This window comes from Cetorhinus maximus, chromosome 3, assembly GCF_964194155.1.
Source record: "Cetorhinus maximus chromosome 3, sCetMax3.hap1.1, whole genome shotgun sequence".
NCBI classification, from domain to species: Eukaryota; Metazoa; Chordata; class Chondrichthyes; order Lamniformes; family Cetorhinidae; genus Cetorhinus; species Cetorhinus maximus.
Genome location: NC_135881.1, coordinates 153,091,314 through 153,117,004, shown reverse-complemented (window position 1 = coordinate 153,117,004; position 25,691 = coordinate 153,091,314). Strand labels below are relative to the sequence as shown.

General features: G+C 42.8%; 1 protein-coding gene across 2 annotated transcripts in view; it reads right to left on the bottom strand.

Annotated features, from left to right (window-relative positions):
• Positions 1-25,691, bottom strand: part of LOC144678970 (lysophosphatidylcholine acyltransferase 1) — a 207,426-nt gene that overhangs the window by 93,265 nt on the left and 88,470 nt on the right. For both annotated transcript variants that reach the window (XM_078539111.1, XM_078539112.1), the window contains exon 3: positions 15,445-15,659. In XM_078539111.1, coding sequence (XP_078395237.1) covers positions 15,445-15,659 — 215 coding nt within the window. The remainder of the gene's footprint in view (positions 1-15,444; positions 15,660-25,691) is intronic.

Here is a 25,691-nt window from a genome sequence, read left to right as displayed (position 1 = left end):
GTATTATATCTACTGTATTAACCTAATCTATCTTTCTATTACTTCTTCAAATAATACAAGCATGACCTTCCCCTTCAAAATTGCTGCAAGTATGAGGTTTATGAGATTGTGTTTCGGGACTCTTGTCTTTAATTGAGGGTAAAATGGAGGAATGAAGTAGATCATGTAACCTGTTCTGAATTATACTGACAAGAAGCTTGGACGGCTTGGTTGTTCAAGGTTAAAAAGAGGCCCAGGTTGTTTAACTGGGAGGAAGGTGCAAGATATTCCTGTAAGCAATGACCAGAGCAGCTGTGTTGACAGTAGATAGACTGTTAGCCTTCAAATCACAGTGAAGAGTTAGGAATGTCAGATTATGTAAACAGTTCTACTTTAAACTGTCAATTCCAAGATTACAGAGTTGGGGGTGTGGAGCATAGCTAATTAGTGTTTCTGTCTTCCTAACAATATCACTGAACCTCACAGACAGGGTCAGTCTGCAAGAATGGGAGTGGGGGTGGGGGGGGCTGCAGAGCGAGAGAGAGTGGAGGGGGACTGAGGGGAGCGGAGAGAGAGGGGGGAGGGGAGCGGAGAGAGAGGGGGGAGGGGAGCGGAGAGAGAGGGGGGAGGGGAGCGGAGAGAGAGGGGGGAGGGGAGCGGAGAGAGAGGGGGGAGGGGAGTGGAGAGAGAGGGGGGAGGGGAGCGGAGAGAGAGGGGGGAGGGGAGCGGAGAGAGAGGGGGGAGGGGAGCGGAGAGAGAGGGGGGAGGGGAGCGGAGAGAGAGGGGGGAGGGGAGCGGAGAGAGAGGGGGGAGGGGAGCGGAGAGAGAGGGGGGAGGGGAGCGGAGAGAGAGGGGGGAGGGGAGCGGAGAGAGAGGGGGGAGGCGAGCGGAGAGAGAGGGGGGAGGCGAGCGGAGAGAGAGGGGGGAGGCGAGCGGAGAGAGAGGGGGGAGGCGAGCGGAGAAAGAGGGGGAGGGGAGCGGAGAGAGAGGGGGGAGGGGAGCGGAGAGAGAGGGGGAGGGGAGTGGAGAGAGAGGGGGGAGGGGAGCGGAGAGCGAGGGGGGAGGGGAGCGGAGAGAGAGGGGAGGGGAGCGGAGAGAGAGGGGGAGGGGAGCGGAGAGAGAGGGGGGAGGGGAGCGGAGAGAGAGGGGGGAGGGGAGCGGAGAGAGAGGGGGAGGGGAGCGGAGAGAGAGGGGGGAGGGGAGCGGAGAGAGAGGGGGGAGGGGAGCGGAGAGAGAGAGGGGCGAGGGGAGCGGAGAGAGAGGGGGAGGAAAGGGAGCTGAGAGAGGGAGTGGGGGGAGGAGAGAAAAAGAGAGAGAGAGAGGGAGAGAGAGAGAGTGTGTGAGTGTGTGTGGAGAGAGAGCCACACAAGGTGGGGCCGCACGAGGGAGAAAGGGAGTGGGGGCAGCAAGGCTCTACTGCTCACTATGCAGGCTGCAGACAAGAATTCACACTCAGGTTGAAGGGCCCAAACTCATGAGGGTTTAAACAAAGCCGGATGATTCACCATCTTTGGCTCAAGGGAGGGATCTCCAAATTGTCCCTCACCTTGAAAGCTAGATGAGGAATAAGAGTTATCCAGCTGGAAAAGGAAAAGGGAACTGAGAATACCTTTGGACTCATTCCTGAAGAAGGTGTCCACTTAAGGGACAGAGTAAAACATAACCATGGTTGGGGGATTTTCGGATGAATGCACAGACATGAGACTACACCTAAGCGACACACAGATTGAGTCAGTCATTGGGAATTTGGTTCAGGTGGGAATCCGGTGCAGAGGAGCAAAGAGGTCCACCTTTTTCTGCTTTTTTTCAGCCTCCAGTAGTTGGCGAGTTTCTTTCCTTGTCTCTGCTAGGTGAGTGCAACTTTCTACTACTTTTACTGTATAAATTAATTATTAATATTTAATTGACTAATTAAACAGGCATGGCAGGATTGATGTGCAATGACTGCAGCCTGTAGAATGCACTACAATCCCAGCCAACCATATCTGCAGTAAATGTCTGCAGCTTGTGTAACTTTGGTTCAGGTTGCTGAGCTGGAGTCTGAGTTGCAGACATTGTGGAGCATCAGGCAGAGGAAGGGTTATCTGGACACTCTGTTCCAGGAGGCAGTCACACCCCTTAGGTTAGGCAGAACTTTAGAGTTGGTCAGCGTATAGGGACAGGAAGGTGTGGCTGCGAGCCAGGCAGATAAGGGGAACAGGCATGTATGATGGAGGAGCCTCAGCCCCTGACTTTGTCCAACAAGGTATGAAATGCTTTCTACTTGTGTGGATGAGAAGGACTGCAAGTTGGATGAACGGATTGACCACAGTGCCATGGTGAAGGATGCCACTCAAGTGGGGGGACAGATACTGTTCTCTGCAGCTACAACAAGAAGCTCCAAAGGTTGTGTTGCCTGCCCGGTCCTAGGGTTAAGGACATCACCTTGTGACTGGAGAAGAACTTGGGAGTTGGAGGGGGAGGATCCAGATGTCGTGATCCACGTGGGAACCAACAACATAGGTACAATCAGGAATGATGCTCTGCTAAGAGAATTTGAGGAGCTGGGCACCAAATTAAAACATAGAACATCTAAGATAATCATCACTGGATTGTTACCTGAGCCACATACAAATTGGTACAGGGTCAAGGGAATTAAACGTGTGGTTCAGAGCGGTATGGGAAGAAGAAAGAAGAGGTTTCGATTCATGGGTACTGGCATCAATACTCAGGGAAGAGTGAGCTATTCTGTCAAGATCGGTTCCATTTGAACCAGGCTGAGACCGGTGTCCTGGGCAATCGTATAACTAGGGCTGTGGACAGGGCTTGAAACTAATGGGCATGTGGTGGTGTGAAAGTGGCGGGCTCGGGTAAAGAGAGATTTAGAAATCCAAAGGGAAAGGTCGAGGCATTAACAAAATTTGCATATTGGCGAATTAAGACATTATAGGGAATAGAAGTAAAAATTGAAATTAAAGGTTCTTTATTTGAATACTCGAAGCATCCACAAAAAGACAAAATGAACTAGTGGCATAAATAGAGATAAATGATTTTGATTTAATTGCCATTACAGAGACATGGTTACATGGTGATCAAGGGTGGGAAATAAATATTCGAGGGTACACAATATTTAGGAAAGAGACAGAATGGCAAATGAGGATGGATGATCCTGATAGTAAAAGATGACATAAGGACAATAGTGAGAAAGGGTCTTGCCTCAGAAGATCATGAAGTAGCATCAGTATAGGTGGAAATTAGGAATAGCACAAGTCAGAAAGCATTGGTTTATAGATCTCCCCATAATAGTAATTATACCATTGAGCAGAGCATTAAACAAGAAATTATTGGAACCTGTAACAAAGGCCATGTAATAATTGTGGAGAGCTTTAATCATCAATACAGACTGGGACAATCAAATTGTCAAGAGAGTGGTGTAGAAGATGAGCTTGTGAATGTTTTCATGACACTTTCTTGGAGTAATACATTGTGGAACCAACTAGGGATAAAGCTATCTTCAACCCAGTATTACGTAATGAAGCATTAACTAATGATGTCATGGTAAAAGATCTATTGGGAAATAGTGATCATAATACCATTGAATTCCATGTTAAGTTTGAAAGTGACATATTCCAATCACAAACAAGAATCTTAAACAACGCCAATTACATGGGTATGAGGGGAGAACTGGTTAAGGTTAATTGGTGATTAGACTAAAAGGTATGAAGGTAAATGAACAGTGGGAAACATTTAAAGAAACAATAACTTAATCAAAAATACATTCCATTGAAAAACAAAAGCTCAAACAAGACCCACCCATGGCTCACTCGAAGTTAAGGGCAGTATTAAATCAAAAGAAGATGCTTGTAATGTCACAAAAAACAATAGCAAGTCTGAGGATTGAACTGTTTTAGAAACCAGAGGACCATCAAAAAGTTGATAAAAAGGGAAAAATTAGAATGAGAGTAAATCAGCCTGGAATATAAAAACAGATTTGTAGGAGCTTTTATAAGGCTATCAAGAGGAAGAGTGTAGCTAAAGTAAATGTTAGCCCCTTAGAAGCAGAGACAGGAGAAGTTATCATGGGGAATGAGGAAATAGCAGAGGCACTGAACAAATATTTTATCTGTCTTCACAGCAGAAGACACAAGTATCCACAAGACCAGAAACAGAGTATCCTAGGGACTAAAAAAGTGAGGAAAATAACATCAGCAGAGAAAGAATATTGGCAAAATTTAAGGGACTAAAAATCAGACAAATCCCTGGGACCTGATGGTCTAGATCCTGGGGTTTTAGCTGCAGCGATAGTGGATGGGCGGGCTAGGATTTTCCAAAATTCCTGAGATTCAGGAGCAGTCCCACTAGATTGGAAGTTGACAAATGTTACACCACTTTTCAAGGAAGAAAGGAAGGAGAGAGAAAGCATTGAACTACAGGCCTGTTAGCCTAACATCAGTTGTTGGGAAAAATGCTGGAATCTATTATTAAGGAAGTCTTAACAATGCACTTAGAAAGGCATAGTATTAGAGCAAATCAATATGGTTTTATTAACGGGAAATCCTGTTTGACAAATTCATGAGTTTTTTGAGGATGTAACTAGTAGGGTAGATAAAGGGGAACCAGTAGATATAGTATACCTGGATTTCCAAATGGCATTTGATAAAGGTGCCACACAAAAGGTTAATAGGCAAGACAAGGACACATGGAGTTGAGGGTAGTATTTTAGAATGGATAGAGGGTTGGTTGACAGATGGAAAACAGAGAGGGCAAAACAGGGCTTTTTCATGTTGGCTATTTATAATCTATATTAATGACTTAAATGAAGAGACAGAGAGCAATGTATTAAAGTTTGCTGGTGTTGCTAAGCTAGGTGGGAAGGTAAGCTATGGGGAGGGCAGAGAGGCTGGAAAGAGATATAGACAGGTTAAATGACACTGAGTAACACGATGGCAGACAGAGTATAAGGTTGGGCAAGGTGAAGTTATTCACTTTGGTCAGAAGAATAGAAAAGCAGAATATTTTTTCAGAAGGTATGAACCCTATAAGTATTGATGTTCAAAGAGATTTGTAGAAGGAATGTGGAAAGTTAGCATGCAGGTGCAGCAAGCAAATAGGAAGGCAAATGGAACACTTACCTTAATTGCAAGGGGATTGGAGTACAAGAATAAAAAAAGTCTTGCTACAGTTGTACATGGTTTTGGTGAGGCCACATTTGGAATACTGTTTGCAGTTTTGATCTCCACATTTAAGAAAGGATATACTTGCATTGGAGGCGATACAGCAAAGGCTCACAAAATTGATCCCTGGCATGAGAGGATTGTCCCATGATAAAATGCTAAGTAAATTGGGCTTATATTCTCTGGAGTTTAGAAGAATGAAAGGCGAGCTCTTTGAAACCTAAATTCTGAGGGGGTTTGATAGGGTAGACGCTGAGAGATTATTTCCACCGACTGGGGAATTTAAAACAGTCTCAGGATAAGGGGCCAATCATTTAGAACCGAGATGAGGAGAAATTACTTCAAAGGGTTGTGAACCTCTGGAATTCCCTACCCCAGAGGATTGTGGATGCTCCATCGTTGAATACCTTTAAGGCTGATATAGACAGATTTTTGGTGTCTTGGAATTAAAGATTATGGGGAATGGACAGGAAAATGGAGTTGAAGCTCATGATCAGCCATGATCATAGGCTTGACGGGCCTGCTTCTATTTCTTGTGTTCTTGTGATCATTTCAGCCATTCACGTTTGATTTCTTTTTCAAGTTATTGGTCTCTACGGAAATCTTAACATATCATTGCTGACAATTATATATGAACTGGTATTGTTAATGGTTCACTCTCTTCAGATGTTGCCCCTCGCTCCCTTAAATCTATCGTTATCACCTCTCATGAAAAAAAAAATCAACCCGTAACCCCACCATCCTTGCAAACTGCTGTACTGTCTCCAGCCTCCCTTTCCTCTCAGTAATTGTGACACAGAAAGAGACCATTTGACCCAAGACCACCATGTTGACTCCCTGTAGAACATACAGTCATTGCCCAAATTCATGCCCCTCCTTCTCAAAGCTCCATATTTGAACCACTCCAATCAGGCTTGCGTCCCTTATCAAAAAGGCTATTATCAGAATCAAAAGTGACATCCCATGTGATTGTGACAAAGGTAAAACTATCCCTTCTCATCCTCTCTGCAACCTTTCACATGGCTGACCACACCATCCTCCTCAAGCTCCTTTCCACTGTTGTCCAGCTGCGTGGGACTGCTCACAGCTGGTTCTATTCTCATCTATTCTATTCTTACCTGTTCTACCTCACACCTACTTCTTGATACCTCCCCTCACTCATCAAATTATCACGCTGCTCACCTGCCATCCTGTACAGGATGAGTAGAAATTTCCTCCAATTAAATATTGGGATAACTGGAGTCATCATTTTCAGATCACACTCAAAACTCTATTCCCTAGTTATGAATTCCATCCCTCTCCCTGGCAACAGTAGGACTACGCCAGTCTGTTTCAAACCTTGGTGTCACATTTAACCCTGAGGTGAGCTTCCAACTGCACATTTGCACCATCACAAAGGCTGCCTATTTCCACCTCCGTAATATGGCCTGACTTTGCCCTGGTCTCAGTCAAGCTGTTGTTGAAACCCTCATTCCTGCCTTTTTTACCTCCCAGTCTTGATTGTTCCAATGCACTCCTGGCTGGTCTCCCACATTCTACCCTCTGTAAACTTGGGGCCATTCCAAAACTCTGCTGCCCATGTCTTAACATTCAGCAAGTCTGGTTCACCAACTATCCCTCTGCTGGCTGACCTACATTAGCACCGGGTCAAGCAATGTCTTGGTTTTAATATTCTCATCCATGTTTTCAAATCCCTCCATGGCCTCATCCTCCTCCCTCTCTAACCTCGGCTAGCCCTACAATCCTCAAAATTATGGGCTGCCTTTAAAGAGAAGATAGTTCAGGTATATTCGAGGTTCATTCCCATAGGGGGAAAGGTAGCACAAACAAAGCCTAGCTCCCTGGATGATAAAAGAGATAGAAAGTAAGATGAAACAGAAAAGGGGTGCATATGCCAGATATCAAGTTAATAATACCAGTGAGAACCAGGCTGAATATAGAAAGCTCAGAGGGGAATTGAAAAAAGAAAATAAGATCAGTAAGAAGTATGAGGGGAGACTGGCAGCCGACATAAAAGGGAATTCAAAAGTCTTCTACAGGCATATAAATAGTAAAAGGAGTAGGGCTGAGGCCAGGAAGGTGATTTACACATGGACACACAGGGCATGGCTGAGATACTAAATGAGGACTTTGCATGATGTCTTTACCGTGGAAGATGCTGCCAAAGTCATTGTGGAAGAGTAGGTAGTTGGGACACTGGATGGACTAAAAGTTAAAGAAGTATAGATAGGCTGGTATATTCATGTCATCATGTCCAGATCAGATGCATGTAAGGATACTGAGTGTGTTATGGGTGCAAATTGCAGAGGCACTGGCCAGAATCTTCCAATCCTCTGGATGCAAGTGTGGTGCCAGAGGACCAGAGAATTGCAAATGTCATGCTCTTGTTCAAAAAATGGTACAAAGATAAGCCCAGCAATTACAGGCCAGTCAGCTTAACCCTGGTGGTAGGAAAGCTTTTAAAATTGATAATCCAGATCATGACAGGTTTAGATATGGTAGACAAAGAAAAACTGTTCCTATTAGCTGATAGTACTAGGTAACACAGATTGAGGCCTTTGGGCAAAAGATGCAGGGGCAATGTGAGGATGAGCTTTTTGTTTCAAACACACAGCAAGTGGTTTTGACCCAGAACACTCTGCCTATGAAAGTGGTGGAAGTGAAGACAATGAATGATTTCAAAAAGAAATAGGTTGGGCACTTGAGGGAACTGAACTTAACAGGTTACAGAGATTCAGCAGGGGAATGGGACTGACTGTATTGTTCTAGAGGGAGTCGACATGGTCTTCTTGGGTCAAATGGTCTCTTTCTGTGTCACAATTACTCAGATTCTTTGACCTCCTCCCTTCTCACCATTCAAGGCTCCAAACACTCCTTGCAGGTGGAACAATTTACATGTACTTCTTTCAATACAGTACACCATATTTGCTGCTCACAATGTGGTCTCCTCTACACTGGGTGACCAAACTCAAGACTGGGTGACTGCTTTGCAGAACTCCTTAATCCACTCTGCAAGCATGACCCTGAGACTCTGGTCACTGGTTATTTTAATTTTCCACCTTGCTCCCACTCTGACCTCGCTTTCCTGCAGTGTTCCAATGAACCTCAGTGTAAGCTTGAGGAATAGCACCTTATCTTTTGATAAGGCATTTTACATCCCTCTGGCCTCAATGTTGAGATCACCAATTTCAGATCATAACCACATTTTGTTTCCTTATTCTCTGCTGGTTTTGGTTCTTCTCTCATTTTCCTCTTTTTTGTTTCCTGAGGCAACTGTTCTTGATTTTGCCATTCAGATTTCTCTGGGCACATTTTCTGTTTCCTTGCTTATCCTATTACCACTCCCTTTGGCCTTGCATGATCAACCTTTTGTCATTTAATATTTCTCTGCCATCTACCTTATCACAGGCCTTCCCTTTTGTCCTTTGCCCCATTCTTCCCCCTTCACTTGCTTAAAATATATTAGATCTCTATCTTTTCTCACTTCTGATGAAAGGTCACCGACCTGAAATGGTTAACTCTGTTTCTCTCACCACAAATGCTGCCAGACTTGTTGAGTATTTCCATCCCTGGAATTAATGTTTTGTGTCCATATTTGGGCCAAGACTTTAATGTGATCTAAAGCCAAGTTGTCCGGGCGAAACCCAACCTGAGCATCGGTAGACAGGTTGTTGATTGCTATTTGATAACACTGTTGACATTGCTTTGTTGCTTTGTTCCAGGTAATTCTGCTTTTGTTTTGGATTTCCAGCATCCGCAGTAGCTTTTAGCTTTTTGTTTTTTGCTTTGTTGATGTTTAGCGGTAAGGCAATGGTTGTATGAATTGGATACGGTAAGGTGAGCTAAGCAAGTGACTCCTTTGGACATAACCAAACCTGGAACCAAGAAGCCAAAGTAAAACTGAAGTCAATGGGGTTCAGGGAACATTCCATTGGCTAGGGTCATCAAGAATGAAGATTACTGTGGTTGTTGGAGATTAATTATTTCAGCCCCAGGACATTACTGAAGGAACCCTCAGGGCTGTGCACAGGCTGAATTATCTTCTGCTGCTTCATAAATGACTGTCCCTTCATCATAAAGTCAGAAGTTGGGCTGTTAGCTGATGATTTTAGTATTCACCTCCAGTTTTAATTCCTCAGAGAACACTGAAGTTTATGTCCGCATGCAGCAAGGCCTGGATAACATCCAGAACTGGGTTATTATGTAGAAAGTAACATTTATGCCACACAAGTACCAGGCAGTGACCATCACAAATGAGAACACAAAATTAACCACCTCCCCATGACATTTAATCACACAGCCATCACCATGTTACCCACGATTAACATCCTGCAGGTTACCAATGACGAGAAATTCAACTGGACTAGCCACATAAATGCCATGGATACTACAGCAAGTCAAAGGCTCAGCATTCTATGGCAAGTGGCTCACTTCCTGCCTTCTCAAAGCCTTTACAGCTTCTACAAAGCACATGTCAGGAATCTGATAGGATACTCTCCACTAGCCTGGATAGGTACAGCTGCAACAATACTCAAGAAACTTGACACCATCCAGGATAAAGAAACTCATTTGATCTTTATTTTCTAGCTTAAATGTCCACCTCTTCCATCACTGGCATATCATGGTTAGCGTGTACCATCTACATATTAAGCAGGAGACCAAAGGCAGCAAGTACACAGGAGGACCATATCTAAGTCTGTAGCATTAAATAAGACGACCCATGTCTCCCCGTCTGGGGAAAGTCAGATGGGCAATAAATTCCAGCCTCACCAGCAATGTCTATATCCAAAGAACTAATTTTTAAAAATCTGATCTTTATGAAAAAAGTACATTTATCATTATGTTTTTTGTTTATAAGTGCTATACCTGCAGATTATATTACAAAAATAGTGACTCGCTGAAATCAACATTGTGGAGCCTGTCAAAGTAATTATTGAAGGTAAACATGGAATACAAGACAAATCTCCATTACAGGAGTTTGTAACGGACAAGAGGGGGGTTAATTTAAACCGCACTAATTTCTCTTCTCAACACCCGCCTGTAAACAGAAAGGTGTTTTTGATTTGCCTTCCCCTCTATAAGCGGTGGCGTATTTCCCAAACTCAGTTTTGGTGTGATCCAATTTTCTATTAATAACCTCACAGCAAACTTGAGATAGGACAAACTCATAGGGTTGGTTTATTTGCACACACAAGCACGGGATCAGGGTAGCAACGTTGCCTCCTTCACATTTATACAGTAAGAGAGAGATAGAGAAAGGAAAGATTTACAGCACAGAGACCACAGAGAAAATAAATATTGTTTCACATGGATTCAGAGTCCAGAATCAAAGTCTAGTGAGGTATTCCTTCATGGAGGCCAGTGGGCAGAAAACTGATGCAGTATAATATAATTTTCCGGTGGTGTTGACTTCACACAGTAAGAAAGGCATGCAAGGATGAATCAGTTTTGTCGGCGATGGTACAGTGTAGATGGGGCCAGGTATTTAATCTGGGCAGCGCCCCTTTTCTGTGATGTTAGATGGTAAAATGGCAGAGTACAGCAAGGCAATATAACTGGGTCTATAAGCTGGGGGTCCATATCACATGATTCCCACCTTTCCATATTGTCTGGGACAAGGGCTGTGTATCCCTCATCTGGGCCCTGAGATGGTTTGATGTCTCAACCATTAAGAATTGAAAGGAAGGTTGCGAGGCCCTTTGTTCTAGCAGACAAGTCGACTCCAGTTGGCTAACCTGGGTTATGAAATGCAGATGGCCTTTGTATAGTTCTCTTCAGAGATAATAAAGTGCAAGTTTCACTGATACTACCAGATAGCTCCTTTTGTTCACAGGTCATAGACAGACATAGCTTCAGCCATTTTAAAAATTCTTTGTCCAGTTTTTAAAATTTTAGAAATAGCCACGAGTATATCTATATATAGCATAAAAATGTAAAGGTTGAGGTCTTAGTTCCCTCACAGGAGTCTATGGTTGGTACTGGGAAGCATTTTCAGCCAGTTCTTGTTATTACGGAAGTCCAGGCAAAGGGTGAAATCACATGGCAAATGGGGCTCAGCAGTAGTGAACTGTACCATTAGCCTTCCATCTTGTGGGATGATGGTATACGCCTTAGTGGTCAACTGTATATTAAGCATTGCCTGGTATGGTTCAGAAGCCCCACTCTGGCATAGCAGTCTTTGTTACACTTGCTGCAGAGGAAGGTAGCAGGCTGAGACCGCGAGGTGGAGGGTGTTAAGGGACAAAAACAGGTAAAATAACAGAAGGCGTTCCGAAGCACAGGGCCTTCATGCCTGAAGGCACATTCATCAACTTTGGTGGAGAGGAAAAGATGCACAAGAAGAGATTGTTAGAGTGAGAAGTGATTACCGAAGTCACAATGGGCAAGTCCAGAAAGAGTTTAAAGATGAGGAGATAAATTTTAAATTTAAGGCTTTGGAGTCCAAAAGCCAATATATTTCAGTAAAGATAGAGGTAAAAGCAAAGCTGGTCTTCTTTCCTTGATGTTATGCTGCTTTTATTATGCCTCTGCAAAGTGTAATGGGATGTTTGTGCGTGCTGAAGCTGCCATACCTAAATACAAGTTGCTACTGTTGATGATGCAAGCTCAAATCCAATTTGCATTAATGTAAAAGTTGTAGTATATATGCACTCTTAAAATGTGTGTCCGGACAGAACAAGGGTTGAGCGAAGATGGAATGATGGGAAAAAGGCAAGAACAGGAAAACATGGGATGAGATTGAGGGGGAAAGAGGTGGTGGTAGAGGATGAGATCAATATAGTAGTGAGAAATGATCTTGATGTAGAGTCATTTTGGGTGGAGATAGTAAAGAGCAAAGGAAATAAGTCGCTGGTGGGAGTGGTTTATAGGCTGCCTGACAGTTGCTACACTGGAGGACATGGTATATAGCCTGGATCATGTTGAGATCAAAAAAGAGGTGTTAGGCATCTTGAAGAATATTAAGGTGGATAAGTCCCCAGGACCAGATTGGATCTACCCCAGAGTACTGAGGGAGGCAAGGGAGGAGATTGCTGGGGCCTTGACAGAAATCTTTGTATCCTCACTGGCTACGGGTGAGGTCCCAGAGGACTGGAGAATGGCCAATGCTGTCCCATTGTTTAAGGGTAGCAGGGATAATCCAGGAAATTACAGGCCGGTGAGCCTTATGTCAGTGGTAGGGAAATTATTGGAGAAGATTCTTTGCGACAGGATTTACTACCATTTGGAAGCAAACGGGCGAATTAGTGAGAGGCAGCATGGTTTTGTGAAGGGGAGGTCGTGTCTCACTAACTTGATTGAGTTTTTCGAGGAAGTGACAAAGATGATCGACGATGGAAGGGCAGTGGATGTTATCTACATGGATTTCAGTGAGGCCTTTAACAAGGTCCCTCATGGCAGACTGGTACAGAAGGTAAAGTCGCACGGGATCAGAGGTGAGCTGGCAAGATGGATACAGAATTGGCTTGGTCATAGAAGACAGAGGGTAGCAGTGGAAGGGTGCTTTTCTGAATGGAGAGCTGTGACTAGTGGTGTTCCACAGGGATCAGTGCTGGGACCTTTGCTGTTTGTAGTATACGTAAATGATTTGGAGGAAAATGTAACTGGGCTAATTAGTAAGTTTGCAGACGACACGAAGGTTGGAGGAGTTGCAGATAGTGAAGAGGATTGTCAAAGGATACAACGGGATATAGATCGGTTGGAGACTTGGGCGGAGAAATGGCAGATGGCGTTTAATCTGGACAAATGCGAGGTAATGCATTTTGGAAGGTCTAACACAGGTAGGAATTACACAGTAAATGGCAGAACCCTTAAGTGCATCGACGGGCAGAGGGATCTGGGTGTACAGGTCCATAGATCACTGAAAGTGGCAACGCAGGTGGATAAGGTAGTCAGGAAGGCATATGGCATGCTTGCCTTCATTGGCAGGGGCATTGAGTATAAAAGCTGGGAAGTCATGCTGTAGCTGTATAGAATCTTGGTTAGACCACACTTGGAATATTGCGTGCAATTCTGGTCACCACATTACCAGAAGAATATGGGGGTGTTGGAGAGGGTGCAGAGGAGGTTTACCAGGATGCTGCCAGGTCTGAAGGTTATTAGCTATGAGGAGAGCTTGGAGAAACTCGGATTGTTCTCACTAGAGTAACGGAGATTGAGGGGCGACTTGATAGAAGTTTACAAAATTATGAGTGGCATGGACAGAGAAGATAGTCAGAAGCTTTTTCCCAGGGTGGAAGAGTCAACTACCAGGGGACATAGATTTAAGGTGAGAGGAGAAAACTATAGAGGAGATGTGCAGGGCAAGTTTTTTTACGCAGAGGGTAGTGAGTGTCTGGAATTCGCTGCCAGAGGTGGTGGAAGCAGTTACGATAGTGGTGTTTAAGAGGCAGCTTGACAAATACATGAATAGGATGGGAATAGAGGGATTCGGACCCCGGAAGTGCAAAATGTTTTAGTTTGACAGGCAATATGATCGGCGCAGGCTTGGAGGGCTGAAGGGCCTGTTCGTGCACTGTACTTTTCTTTGTTCTTTCTTTTCTTTCTTTGTTTTTAAAGATAAGATGTCTCCCATTTAAGACTGAGATGAGGAAGAATGTCTCCTGCGGGTCATTAGTCTTTGAAATTCTCTTCCACAAAGAGCCATGGGCAACTGAATATATTCAATGCTAAGTTAGACAAATTTTTCTTTCTTTGTTTTTAAAGATAAGATGTCTCCCATTTAAGACTGAGATGAGGAAGAATGTCTTCTGCGGGTCATTAGTCTTTGAAATTCTCTTCCACAAAGAGCCATGGGCAACTGAATATATTCAATGCTAAGTTAGACAAATTTTTGGTTGACAAGGGAGTCAAGGGTTATAGGGAGCCAGGAAAGGCCACAATCAGATCATCCATGACCCTATTGAATGGCAGAGCAGGTTCGATGGGTCCTCTTTCTTACGACCTTTCAGTCAGCAAGCTATGCTTCTTGGTCAGCATGAGGGACTGAAAGTTTAGAAATCTTGGAAGTAAATCGCGTGAGATATGGAGAAATGTAGTTTTAAAAAAATGGAATTATAATTAGCATTTCATCATCCAAGAATACTCAATCCACTTCCTGAGCCTTTGGGAGCTGGTAGGTTCATTTACATTTAGGCACTGAGCGGTTAGATTATGGAAGCCACTGGAGACTCAAATAGCCAGAATGCTAGTGCAAATTTTTTGAAAGCTTGTACTGTTACCATACAATTTTATCCTGAACTGATCCAATTTCCATACTACCTACAGGTACAAAACATATTCCATGCAAATCTGTGACTCACTTGCTGTTTTACATATAAAATACACTTAAAATTGAGTATAACAGGATATAAAAGTTACAGGCTTCACATTATGCAAATTAGGCAGCTAAATAACAAACGTCAGAGTGGAAATCTGAACAACTGAAATTGTAATCTTATCAAGCAGCTTAGAAGCATAATAAGACATGACCATAACACTTAAACCAGTTTACATCACTACCTGAACCCAGGATGAGTGTACTGATTTTTAAGCATTCTAGGAAATAGATTTAAATTGCTTTCATTTCCCAAAAGCTGAGTTTAGCATTGCAGTATGCCCAGACTATATACTAGCGCAGAGAAGAAAATTGGTTAGTAGTGTCACAGTAGTATAACTTTATTTAGTCAGCAACACAAATATGACATTAGCAACATTAATATTTATCGCATTTCAATTGTCTTCAGGGCACTTTCATGCCATAAATATTTTTACTAAAGCAAAACATAGTACATGTGCATGCCTGACTGTAAAATCCTCAGTGCTAAAACAGTCATAGGAATTTTGCCATAAATTCTACTGGTTGAAAAAACTATGAATTGAAGATTTATGACTAAATGCTTGTATTAAATTGTGAGTTGTGTTCATTAAAAGATCAATACGCAATCTAAAGGTTTGCAAAAATTAAACTACAATACTTAGGAGACTGGATTTGCCTATCCCAAAGTCTCATAATAGAATGATGCAAAAATATTATACTATTGCTAGTAAGTGACTGGTGGAAAAACTAAACTAACTAACTACATGGCAATAGTTACATAAAATATTATGCAGCAGCAGTTCAGAAATTATCTCTGGTATCCCGATTCTACTTAACGTTCACATTTCAATATGTGAAATCAATGAATATGAAACAGATTTTACATGTCATAATGCATGATAAGAAGTGATGAATGAGCACAGGTACAGTACAGCAGTTTCAGTCTTGCGCTAATAGACACTGATCAATTCCTGCAATTTTTAAAATTTATATCATTTTCAGTAAAGAATTACTTACTTCCCCATATAGGAATGTCTTTGCTTTCTGCCTTCATTACAATGGAAGCCATGGTCATGGTAACTGGAATTGCATCAAAGTATGAAGAATGTGGTGCTAATGTCATTATAGGTGCTTCTGTGGGCAAAGCACGGCGCCCCTTTACACTCATCCAATGAAAGCCACCCGCAAACCACATAGCTCTCATAATCACTTTCAGCAAAAAATCCAATGTCCTACAAAACACAAAACATGAACATGTCAAAGACTACAATTTTCAAGTGAATGATGCACTTAGAATCTCACAGTTGAGAAACGACAGAACTTGTACAATTTTCATCAACTTGAATCAAGGCCGCTAGCTTGCTCCTTTAGCAGGGAAAGCAAACAAAGTGCTCCTAGATTCACTTAATATATCAACTTGGAGAGAAAAAAATATAGTTTATTGCTCCATATGTCAATTAAATGGTGGGAGTTGTTCCACCATTTACCACCTAGAACCAATGAAGGTAGTACTGGGCTTTCTCCTTGAGCTGCCTCAGTCTCCCCGCAATATTGGGAGGTAGGAAATTCTTAGTGTTCTAACTTGCTGTGGCTTGCTTTATCACTTCAGAGTCATCCAGAACATTTCGGCCTGAAGAACATGAGTGAATCAATGAATTTTATGACAATATGGCAACTTTTGTGATCATCTTTCTCAAACCTGCCTTAAAAATTGTCCTAAAAGAACATGGGCAGCAGGCACATGAACCACCAACTGCAAGCTCCCCTCCAAGTCACACACTACCCTGAGCTGGGAATATATCATTAATCCTTCACTACCACTGGGTCAAAATTCTGGAACTCCCTTCCCATAAGCAACTGTATCTACACCACAAGGACTGCAGTGGCTTACCATCACCTTCTCAAGGGCAATTAGAGATGGACAATAAATGCTGGCCTGGCAATTCCCACATACCATGAACAGATAAAAAAAATCAGATTTATTGAACTCAGACTCAAAAACTTGGCGTGGTGGAATTTCAACTCAATATAACTGGTTGCTGCTCCAGTACCATATATTTGTCATTTTATTGCACAATCAACTGTCCACATAATGGGAATTTTAGAACCATTATTGTGAAAAAATATGCACTGGACAAAAAGAATGGCATTTTTGACTTTATGAAAAAAATATTAAAACTTAGTGAAACTATTCTAGAGCTTCCAAGAGAAAAGAATCAAATATACTAATGTTAAATGCAGAAAATGACAAAACATACCAAATTTTTTTTTCAAATAAAAAATGTTTAGGAGGAGGAAAAAATAAACTAACTGCATAGTTCAGAACAGAATTTACATACATGCTGCTGGGTCAACTAGCAATAATGACAGTAATGTGTAACCACGAACATTATAAACTTTTAAGACTAGATGGTTCTATGAATTTTCTGCTCATGCATTATAATACTGAAACAATCGCTATCAAAGCAGTTGAAATGCTATTAGTACCGTTATTATTGTAATATTCATCCTTAATAAAAAATAGCATGTGCACAATTTTACTTAGCACAAGTACTATCTTACTGGAAATAAGCTCACTAGAAGAATGTTAAGCTCTATTCCACTTCTTTCTTTCTCTGACTGGCTCGAAATGGAAATTATACTAGAGAATAGATTTTTTTAAATTAAAAGCTGAGCTTTGGAACAAAATTCCAGGACAATGCAGAGTATAATGGTTGCTTCTGAAATACATGAAACTTCATCTGTCAAAACAGCAAGAGGCTGTCAATAGATGACTAAATATTTCTACTAAACCTATTATGACACAGCCGATGGTAAAAGCTGCATTGTTCAAATCCCAGAGGGAAACTTGAAACAACTGTTATAACCCATTTTTGCAATTCGTATGTTTTGAAATGCAGGCTTTGAATTCAGTAGTAATAAGACCATGGAGTCTTGAGGTTTTTTATAAAACTAAATTAAACATTTATTAATATAAGAAAGATTGCAAGCACATCCATAATTCTACAAAATTACTATAACTACAAAATCCCCTAATTAATCTGGCTCTCAGTTACACCCCTGTTAAGGCAACAGTAAAACACAGATTTAAACAGACCCCTGGAAAAGCACACCCTGGACAGTCGCATTCAAAATGAGTTTCTTTCAGCTCTGGGTCCTTGCAGACAGATTTGAGGTTTACAGGTTGGAGGCTTTAGATCTTAGAATCTCTCCTCCTTTCACCAACAGCCTTCTCTTCCTTTATAAATATTTTCCTCTTTGAATGCAAATTCTCATTGTCACTAGTGTTTTTTAAACTTTAAATCTTCTAACAATAAAACCCTTTCATGATACCCACTTTACTAGTGAGCTTTGAAAAAAAAGTAAACACATTGTTTCTGTGCTTCACCTGGTTAGGTGCAATATTTCACCCGCTCTTTTGAATGGTCTATTTAAACATGCAAATTGGCCCTTTACACCTCACCTTCTATTTCCCCATGTTTATCTAATTACCATTTCAAACCTACTTCTCTTCTATACATCAAAGCCTCGAGACCAGCTGACTTTATTTTAAAATAATTTCCAATAACATTATTGGCATCATTATATCCTCTTGCCAACCCCAAGAATCAAAGTAATGCTTCATTGGATTGACCAAGGCAGTTCAGGGAACTAAGTGAGATTAGCCCCTTGAAAATTGAAGTCAATGAGAATCAGGGGGGAAACCCCCCACTGCTTGGAGTCATACTTAACACAAAGATGGTGGTTGTGGTTGTTAAGGTCAAAGATCTCAGCCCCAGGACATCACTGCAGGAGTTCAGGGTAGTGTTCTAGGCCCAAACATCTTCAGCTGTTTCATCAATGACCTTCCCTTCTTCATAAGATCAGTTGTGGAGATGTTCGCAGATGTTTGCACAATGTTCAGCACCATTCGCGACTCCTCAGATACTGAAGCAATCAGTGTCCATGTGAAGCAAGTCCTGAACAGGATTCAGGCTTGGGCTGATGTGTGATGTGAATGTTACTTGCCACTTAAAAGTGCCAGGCAATGGTCACCTCCAACAAGAGAGAATCTAACCATCTCCCCTTGGCATTAAATGGCATTACCACCCCTGAATCCCCCACTATCAACATTCTGGGGATACTATTGACCAGCAACTGAATTGGACCAGCCATATAACTACTGTGGCTACAAGAACAGGTCAGAAGCTGGGAATTCTGTGGTGTGCAACTGATCTCCTGACTCCCCAAGGCCGGTTGATCATCTACAAGGCACAAGTATTTTTTTTATTCATTTATGGGATGTGGGTGGCACTGGCTAGGCCAGCATTTACTGGCCATCCCTAAATGCCCTCAAGGTGATAGTGGTGAGCTGCTTTCCTGACCTGCTGCAGTCCATGTAGTGTAGATACACCCATAATGTTGTTAGGGAGAGAGTTCCACGATTTTGACCCAGTGACAGTAAAGGAACGGCGATATATTTCCCAGTCAGGGTGGCGAGTGGCTTGTGGGGGAACTTCCATGTGGTGGTGTTCCGATGTGTCTGCTGTGCTTGTCCTTCCAGATGGTAGTAGTCGTGGGTTAGGAAGGTGCTGCCTAAGGATCCTTGGTGAGTTCCTGCAGTGCAGTTTGTAGATGGTACACAATGCTGCCACAGTACAGTGGTGGCGGAGGGAGTGAATATTTGCGGTCAGGGTGCCAGTCAAGCAGGCTTTGTCCTGGACGGTGTCAAGCTTCTTTGTGTTGTTGGGGCTGCACTCATCTAAGAAAGTGGAGAGCATTCCATAACATTCCTGGCTTGTGCCTTGTAGATGGTGGACAGGCTTTGGGGTGTCAGGAGGTAAGTTACTCGCCACACGATTCCTAGCTTCTGACCTGCTCTTGTAGCCACAGTATTTATATAGGTAGTCCAGTTCAGTTTCTGGTTTAAGTTAACAAATCAGGAGTATGATGGAATACACTCCACTTGCTTGGATGAGTGCAGGTCCAACAATATCCAAGAAGCTCGACACCATTCAGGACAAAGCAGCCCACTTGACTGGCACCCCATCCACCACCTTCAACATTCACTCCCTGCACCACTGACACAGCAGTAGCAGTGTGTACAATTTACAAGATGCACTGCAGCAACTCACCAGGGCGCCTTTGGCGGCACCTTCCAAACACATGACCTCTACCACCTAGAATGACAAGGACAGCAGATGCATGGGAACACCACCTTCAAGTTTCCCTTCAGGCCACACGCACCATCCTAACTTGGAACTATATTGCCGTTCCTTCACTATCCCTGGGTCAAAATCCTGGAACTCCCTTCTTAACAGCACGGAGGGTGTTCCTACAACACATGGACTGCAGCAGTTCAAGGTGGCAGCTCACCACTACCTTCTCAAAGGCAATTAGGGATGGGCAGTGAGTGCTGGTCTAGCCAGCAGCACCCACATCCCATGAATGAATAGAAAAAAGTTCCACGTCCGGAGTGTGAAAACCAGAGCAGATGTAAAAAGGAGTGTTAACAAAATCTGATATTTAGTCACTTACGGAAATGTTTGGACAGATGGCCAAAAACCTGGTCAAGGGAGTAGGTTTTAAAGATAACTTTAAAGGAGGTGAGAGCAGAAAGATGTAGAAAGATTGAGGGAGGGAATTCCAAAGCACTGAAGACAGTTGGGATAAGGGGGGCATTTTCAGGATGGAGTGCCACAGGGATCAGTGCTGAGGCCTCAATTATTTACAATATATATTAATGACTTAGATGAGGGAAGTGAATGTACTATCGCCAAATTTGCATATGACACAAAAATAGGTGGGAAGGCAAGTGGTGAGGATGACACAAAGAGTCTACAGAGGGATATAGACAGGTTAGGTGAGTGAGCAAAACCTTGGCAGATGGAATATAATGTGGGAAAATGTGAGGTTATGCACTTTGGCAGGAAGGATAGAGGAGCTGAATATTATTTAAATGGAGAAAGACTGCAGCACAGAGTGATTTGGGAATCCTTGTGCATGAATCCCAAAAAACTAACACACAAGTTCAACAGGTAATAGGGAAGGCAAATGGAATGTTGGCCTTTATTTCAAAGGGAATGGAATATGAAAAATAGGGAAGTCTTGCTAAAACTATACAAAGCACTAGTTAGACAACACCTAGAATACTGTGAACAATTTTGGTCCCCTTTTCTAAAGGAGAGATATACTGGCATTGGAGGCAGTCCAGAGAAGGTTCACTAGGTTGAGCCCAGGGATGGAGGGATTTTCTTTTGAGGAGAGATTGAGTCGGTTGGGCCTGTACTCATTGGAGTTTAGAAGAATGAGAGGCGACCTTATTGAAGTATAAAAGGTTCTTAGGGGGCTTGACAGGGTAGACGCTGAGAGGTTGTTTCCCCTTGTGGGAGAGTCTAGAACCAGAGGGCATAATCTCAGAGTAAGGGGGTGCCCATTTAAAACAGAGATGAGGAGGAATTTCTTCTCTCAAAGAATAGTCAATCTGTGAAATTCTTTATCACAGAGGGCTGTAGAGGCTGGGTCGTTAAGTATATTCAAGGCTGAGATAGACAGATTTGTAATCAGTAAGGGAATCAAGGGTTATGGGGAAAAGGCAGGAAAGTGGAGTTGAGGATTATCAGATCAGCCATAATTTCATTGAATGGCTGAGCAAACTCGATGGGCCAAATGGCCTACTTCTGCTCCTATGTCTTATGGTCTACCTAGGCAGCTGAAAGTAGAGTGATTAAAATTGAGAATGTGCAAGAGATCAGAATTAGAGGAGCACAGATTTTTAATGGTTGTAGGAAGTTGCTTAGATAGGGAGGGGTGAGGCTATCATTGTTCTTTGAAAACAAACATGAAAAGTTTCAAATAAAGACATTGATGGACCGGGAGCCAACATTGGTCAGCTGGCACAGAGATGATGGGTGAATGTATTTTGGTGCAAATTTGGGTATGGGCAGCAGAGTTTTGGATGAGCTGAAACTTAGGTAGGGTAGAAGACAAGTGGAAGATGGACAGGACAGCACTGGAATAGTCAATATGAGAGGCAACAAAGGCAAGAATGAGACTTTCAGCAGCAACTGAACTAAGGCAGAGGCTGATTTGGGCAATGGTATGGAGGTGGAAGTAGGATGTTGGTCTTGGTGATGGAGTGGATGTAGTTGTGGGCTCATATCAGGGGAAAATACAACACCAAAGTTGTGAGTAGTCTGGTTCAGTCTCAGACAATGGTCAACGGGAGCAATGGAATTGATGACAGGGACTGAATCCGGTGGTTTCAGTCTTCCCAACTGGAGAAAACTGCTGCAGTACTGAATGTCAAACAAATAGATTGCAACAAAGTGAGGTAGTGGTGAGGTAGAGCTTGGTGTTGTCAGCATACAGCTGGAGCATGATGCATGATGTGTTTTTGGATGATGTCACTGAGGGACAGTATGTAGTTGAGAAACAGGAGGGGACCAAGGACATGTATTCGGGCAACTCCAGGGTTTACCGTGCATGAGAGGCAAGAGAAGCCATTACTGATGACTCTCTGGCTATGATTAGATAGACAGGAATAGAATTACGTGGGAGTAGCCCCACCTACCTGTACAATAGAGAGAGGTATTGGAGGAGGATAGGTCAGCCATGTCAAAGGCCGCAGGCAGGTTCAGAGGGATAAGGGGAGATAGTTTATCTTTGTCAGAGTCATATAGCATGTCACTTATGACTTCGATAAGGGTTGTATCAACATTGTGGCAAGGGCGGAAACTTAATTGAAGGGATTCAAACATGGGAGTTGCAAACAAAAATTATAAATGAGATGAGGGGCATGTTACACAATTAATATGACACATCAATAATGTTCATACAGAAACTTTGATAATAAGATTTGTTACATGCAAGTTGTATTAGAGAAATTTGAGTAAATAAATGATTATATAAATAAAGGGAACGCATTAGATTTTCTAAAAGGTGTTTGTTAAGGAGAATTGCCTGTCATTTTAATCCTTCACCTTGCTCCCACTGACCTTTCCTGTCCTTGGCCTGCTACATTGCTTCAATAAAGCTCAATGCAAGCTTGAGGAAGGGCACTCCATCTTTTGATTGGAAATTTTAGTCTTTTGGGCTCAACATTTGAGTTCAACAATTTTAGATCATAACCTCTGCCCTCATTTTGTTTCATGTTTGTTTGCTGGTTTTTTTTTCTCCCTCGCTTCTTTATTTCTTTTACATTGCATTTGGTTAGCAGCTATCCTGCCATTCGCACCTCTAGATGCATCTTTTGTTTCTTGACTTACCCATTACCACTCCGTTCAGTTTTTGAACGATGAAACCTTTTGTCATTTAATCTCCCCCATCCCATCACAGATCTTCCCTTTTGTTCTTCATTCTACCTTTCACTTGCTCAAAACGTATTACATATCCAACATTTTGCTCAATTCCGATGAAAGGTCACAAACCTGAAACATGAGCTGCTTCTCTCTCACAGATGCTGCCAGACCTGCCAGAGGATTTCCAGCATTTTCTGTTTTTATTTAAGTTTAATGGGTGCTGGTCACATTGGAGAAGAGTTAGAAATGGTGTACCTCAGACATCAGTGCTCAGCCCACTTTTGTTTTTAACATTGATAATTTTGACTTGGGTGTAACAACAAGAACTTGTATTTAAACTTAACATGGATAGACATTCCAATGCACTTCACAAACAAGCATCGAGCTAACAAAAGAGATAAGAGACTCGACCAAATGCTTAATCAAAGAGAGATTTTTAAGGAGATTCACTGCAAGAAAGGGAGATGGAAGTGTGATGATTTTTAGGGAAGGAATTATAGATGGTGCTAGATCGCTGATGGCTGCCAAAGGTGAGGCGGATGAGGTTCTAGGAGATCATGTCAGAGGATTGACAATTCTGGGGTGGCAAGCTAACAGCGGTAGGTTACAGAGGTAGGGAGGGTAAAGACCATGGGTATTTATACAAAACAATGAGGGCTTTAAATTGGAGGTATTGGGAGCTAATGTAGATCAGAAAGGACAGGGCAGATAGGTGAGTTTTGGGATAAACTGTAGTCTATCGAGTATTGAAGCTGGCAAGTGAGCGCTGAAATAATTAAATCTGTGGGTGGTAAAGGAATGGATGAGACTTTCAGCAGCAGATGGGCTGGTGCAGGGAATGATAAGAGGTTAAAGTAGGTAGTCTATGTGATGGACAGGTTGAGATTGAAAGCTCATCACAACACAAATGAAATGCCGAGGTTGCCACCTGTCTTGTTCAACCCAAGACACCAATTGGCGAGGGTGTTAGGACAGTTGTCAAGGGGCCAAAGACAACATACTTAGCCTTGCCAATGTTTATCTCAAGGAAACTGCAGTTCTCCTTTGGCCTTACATTGTACAAGCAGTCTGACAACACTTAGATCTTCAGCCAGAAGTGCCGAGTTGATGATCCATCTCGGCTTCCTCTTGAAGCCTCCACCATCACAGATGCCATATTACAGTATATTTGATTCACTCCATGTGACATGAAGAAATGGCTGAGTGCACTGGATACAGCAAAAAAGTTATGGCCTTTGACAATATCCCAGCTGTAGCGCTAAGGACTTGTGTTTTAGGTATAGTCACACTGCTAAGCGAGCGATTCCAAATACAGCCACAGCACTGGCTTCTGAATGTGGATAACTGTCCAGCTATGTCCTGTCCACAAAAAGCAGGATAAATCCAATCAAGCCAATTACTGCCTGGTCATTCTACTTTTAATCATTTGCAAAGTGCTGGAAAGTATGGTTGACAGTGCTATTGAGTGACACTTACTCAAAAAAACCTGATCGCTGATGCACAGGTCCACCCTGTTCCAGACCTCCATACAGCTTGTTTTCCCAAATGTGGAGAAAAAAGCTGAATTCCAAATGGGAGGTAGAGTAACTTCCCTTGACATCAAGGCAGCATTTGACTGAGTGTAACATCAAGGAGCATTAGTAAAATTTAAGTCAATGGCAATCTGAGAAAATCTCTCCAATGGGTGGAATCATGCTTAGCTCAAAGGAAGATATTTGTGCTCGTTAGGGAGTGGGACAATCATGTTAGCCTGAAGACATTTCTGCAGAAGTGCCTCGGGGCAATGCCCTAGACCCAAACATCGTCAGCTGCTTCAATTAATTTCCTTCTATCATTAGGTCAGAGATGGGGATGTTTGCTGATGATCACAGTTCCATTCACAACTACAATATGAAGCAGTCCATGTCCACATGCAGCACGATGTGAATAACATTCACCCTAGGGCTGATAAGTGACAAGGGCAGCAAGACCTGGACAATACCCAGGCTAGGACTGACACGTGGTAATCACTCAAGTGCCAGGCAATGATCATCCCCAACAAGAGAGAATCTAACCTCTCCTTGGCATTCAATGGCATTACCGTCGCTGAATCCCCCACTATCAACACCCTGGGGGTTACCATTGACCAGAAACTGAACTGGACTAGCCATATAAATATTGTGGCTACAAAAGCAGGCCAGAGGCTAGCAACCCTGCGGCCACAGTATTTATATGGCTAGTCCGGTTCAGTTTCTGGTCAATGGTAACCCCACAAGGTGCATTGCAGGAACTTATCAAGCCTCCTCAGACAGCACCTTTCAAACCCACAACCACTACCATCTAGAAGGACCAGGGCAGCAGAGACATGGGAACACCACCACCTGGAAGTTCTCCTCCAAGCCACTCACCATCCTGACTTGGAAATATATCACTTCCTTCGCTGTCACTGGGTCAAAATCCTGGAACTCCCTCCCTAACAGCACTGTGGGTGTACCTACATCACATGGACTGCAGCAGTTCAAGACAGCAGCTAACCACCACCACCACCAATCTTCTCAAGGGCAATTAGGGAAGGGCAATAAATGCTGGCCTAGCCAGCGACGCTCACATCCCAAGAACGCATAAAAAAGCCAGGGAATGACCATTTCCAACAAGACACTCATCAAGATTACTACAGATTCATTCCTCAGCATCAACATCCTGGGGTCACTAGTGCCAGAAACGTAAATGGACCAACCACATAAATACCATGGTTACAAAGCAGGTCAAAGGCTAGGTATTTTCTGGCCAGTAATTAACTCAACTCACAACTCCTTAAAGCTTTTTTACTATCTACAAGGCACAAGCCAGGAATGTAATGCAATATGCTTCATTAGACTGGATGAATGCAGCTCTAACACTACTCAAGAAACTTGACATCATCCAGAACAAATGTTATGTTATGACAGATGTGTACCAGGCGGACCATATCCACAAGGGAAACTTGGTCGCGCTATCACAACAGTT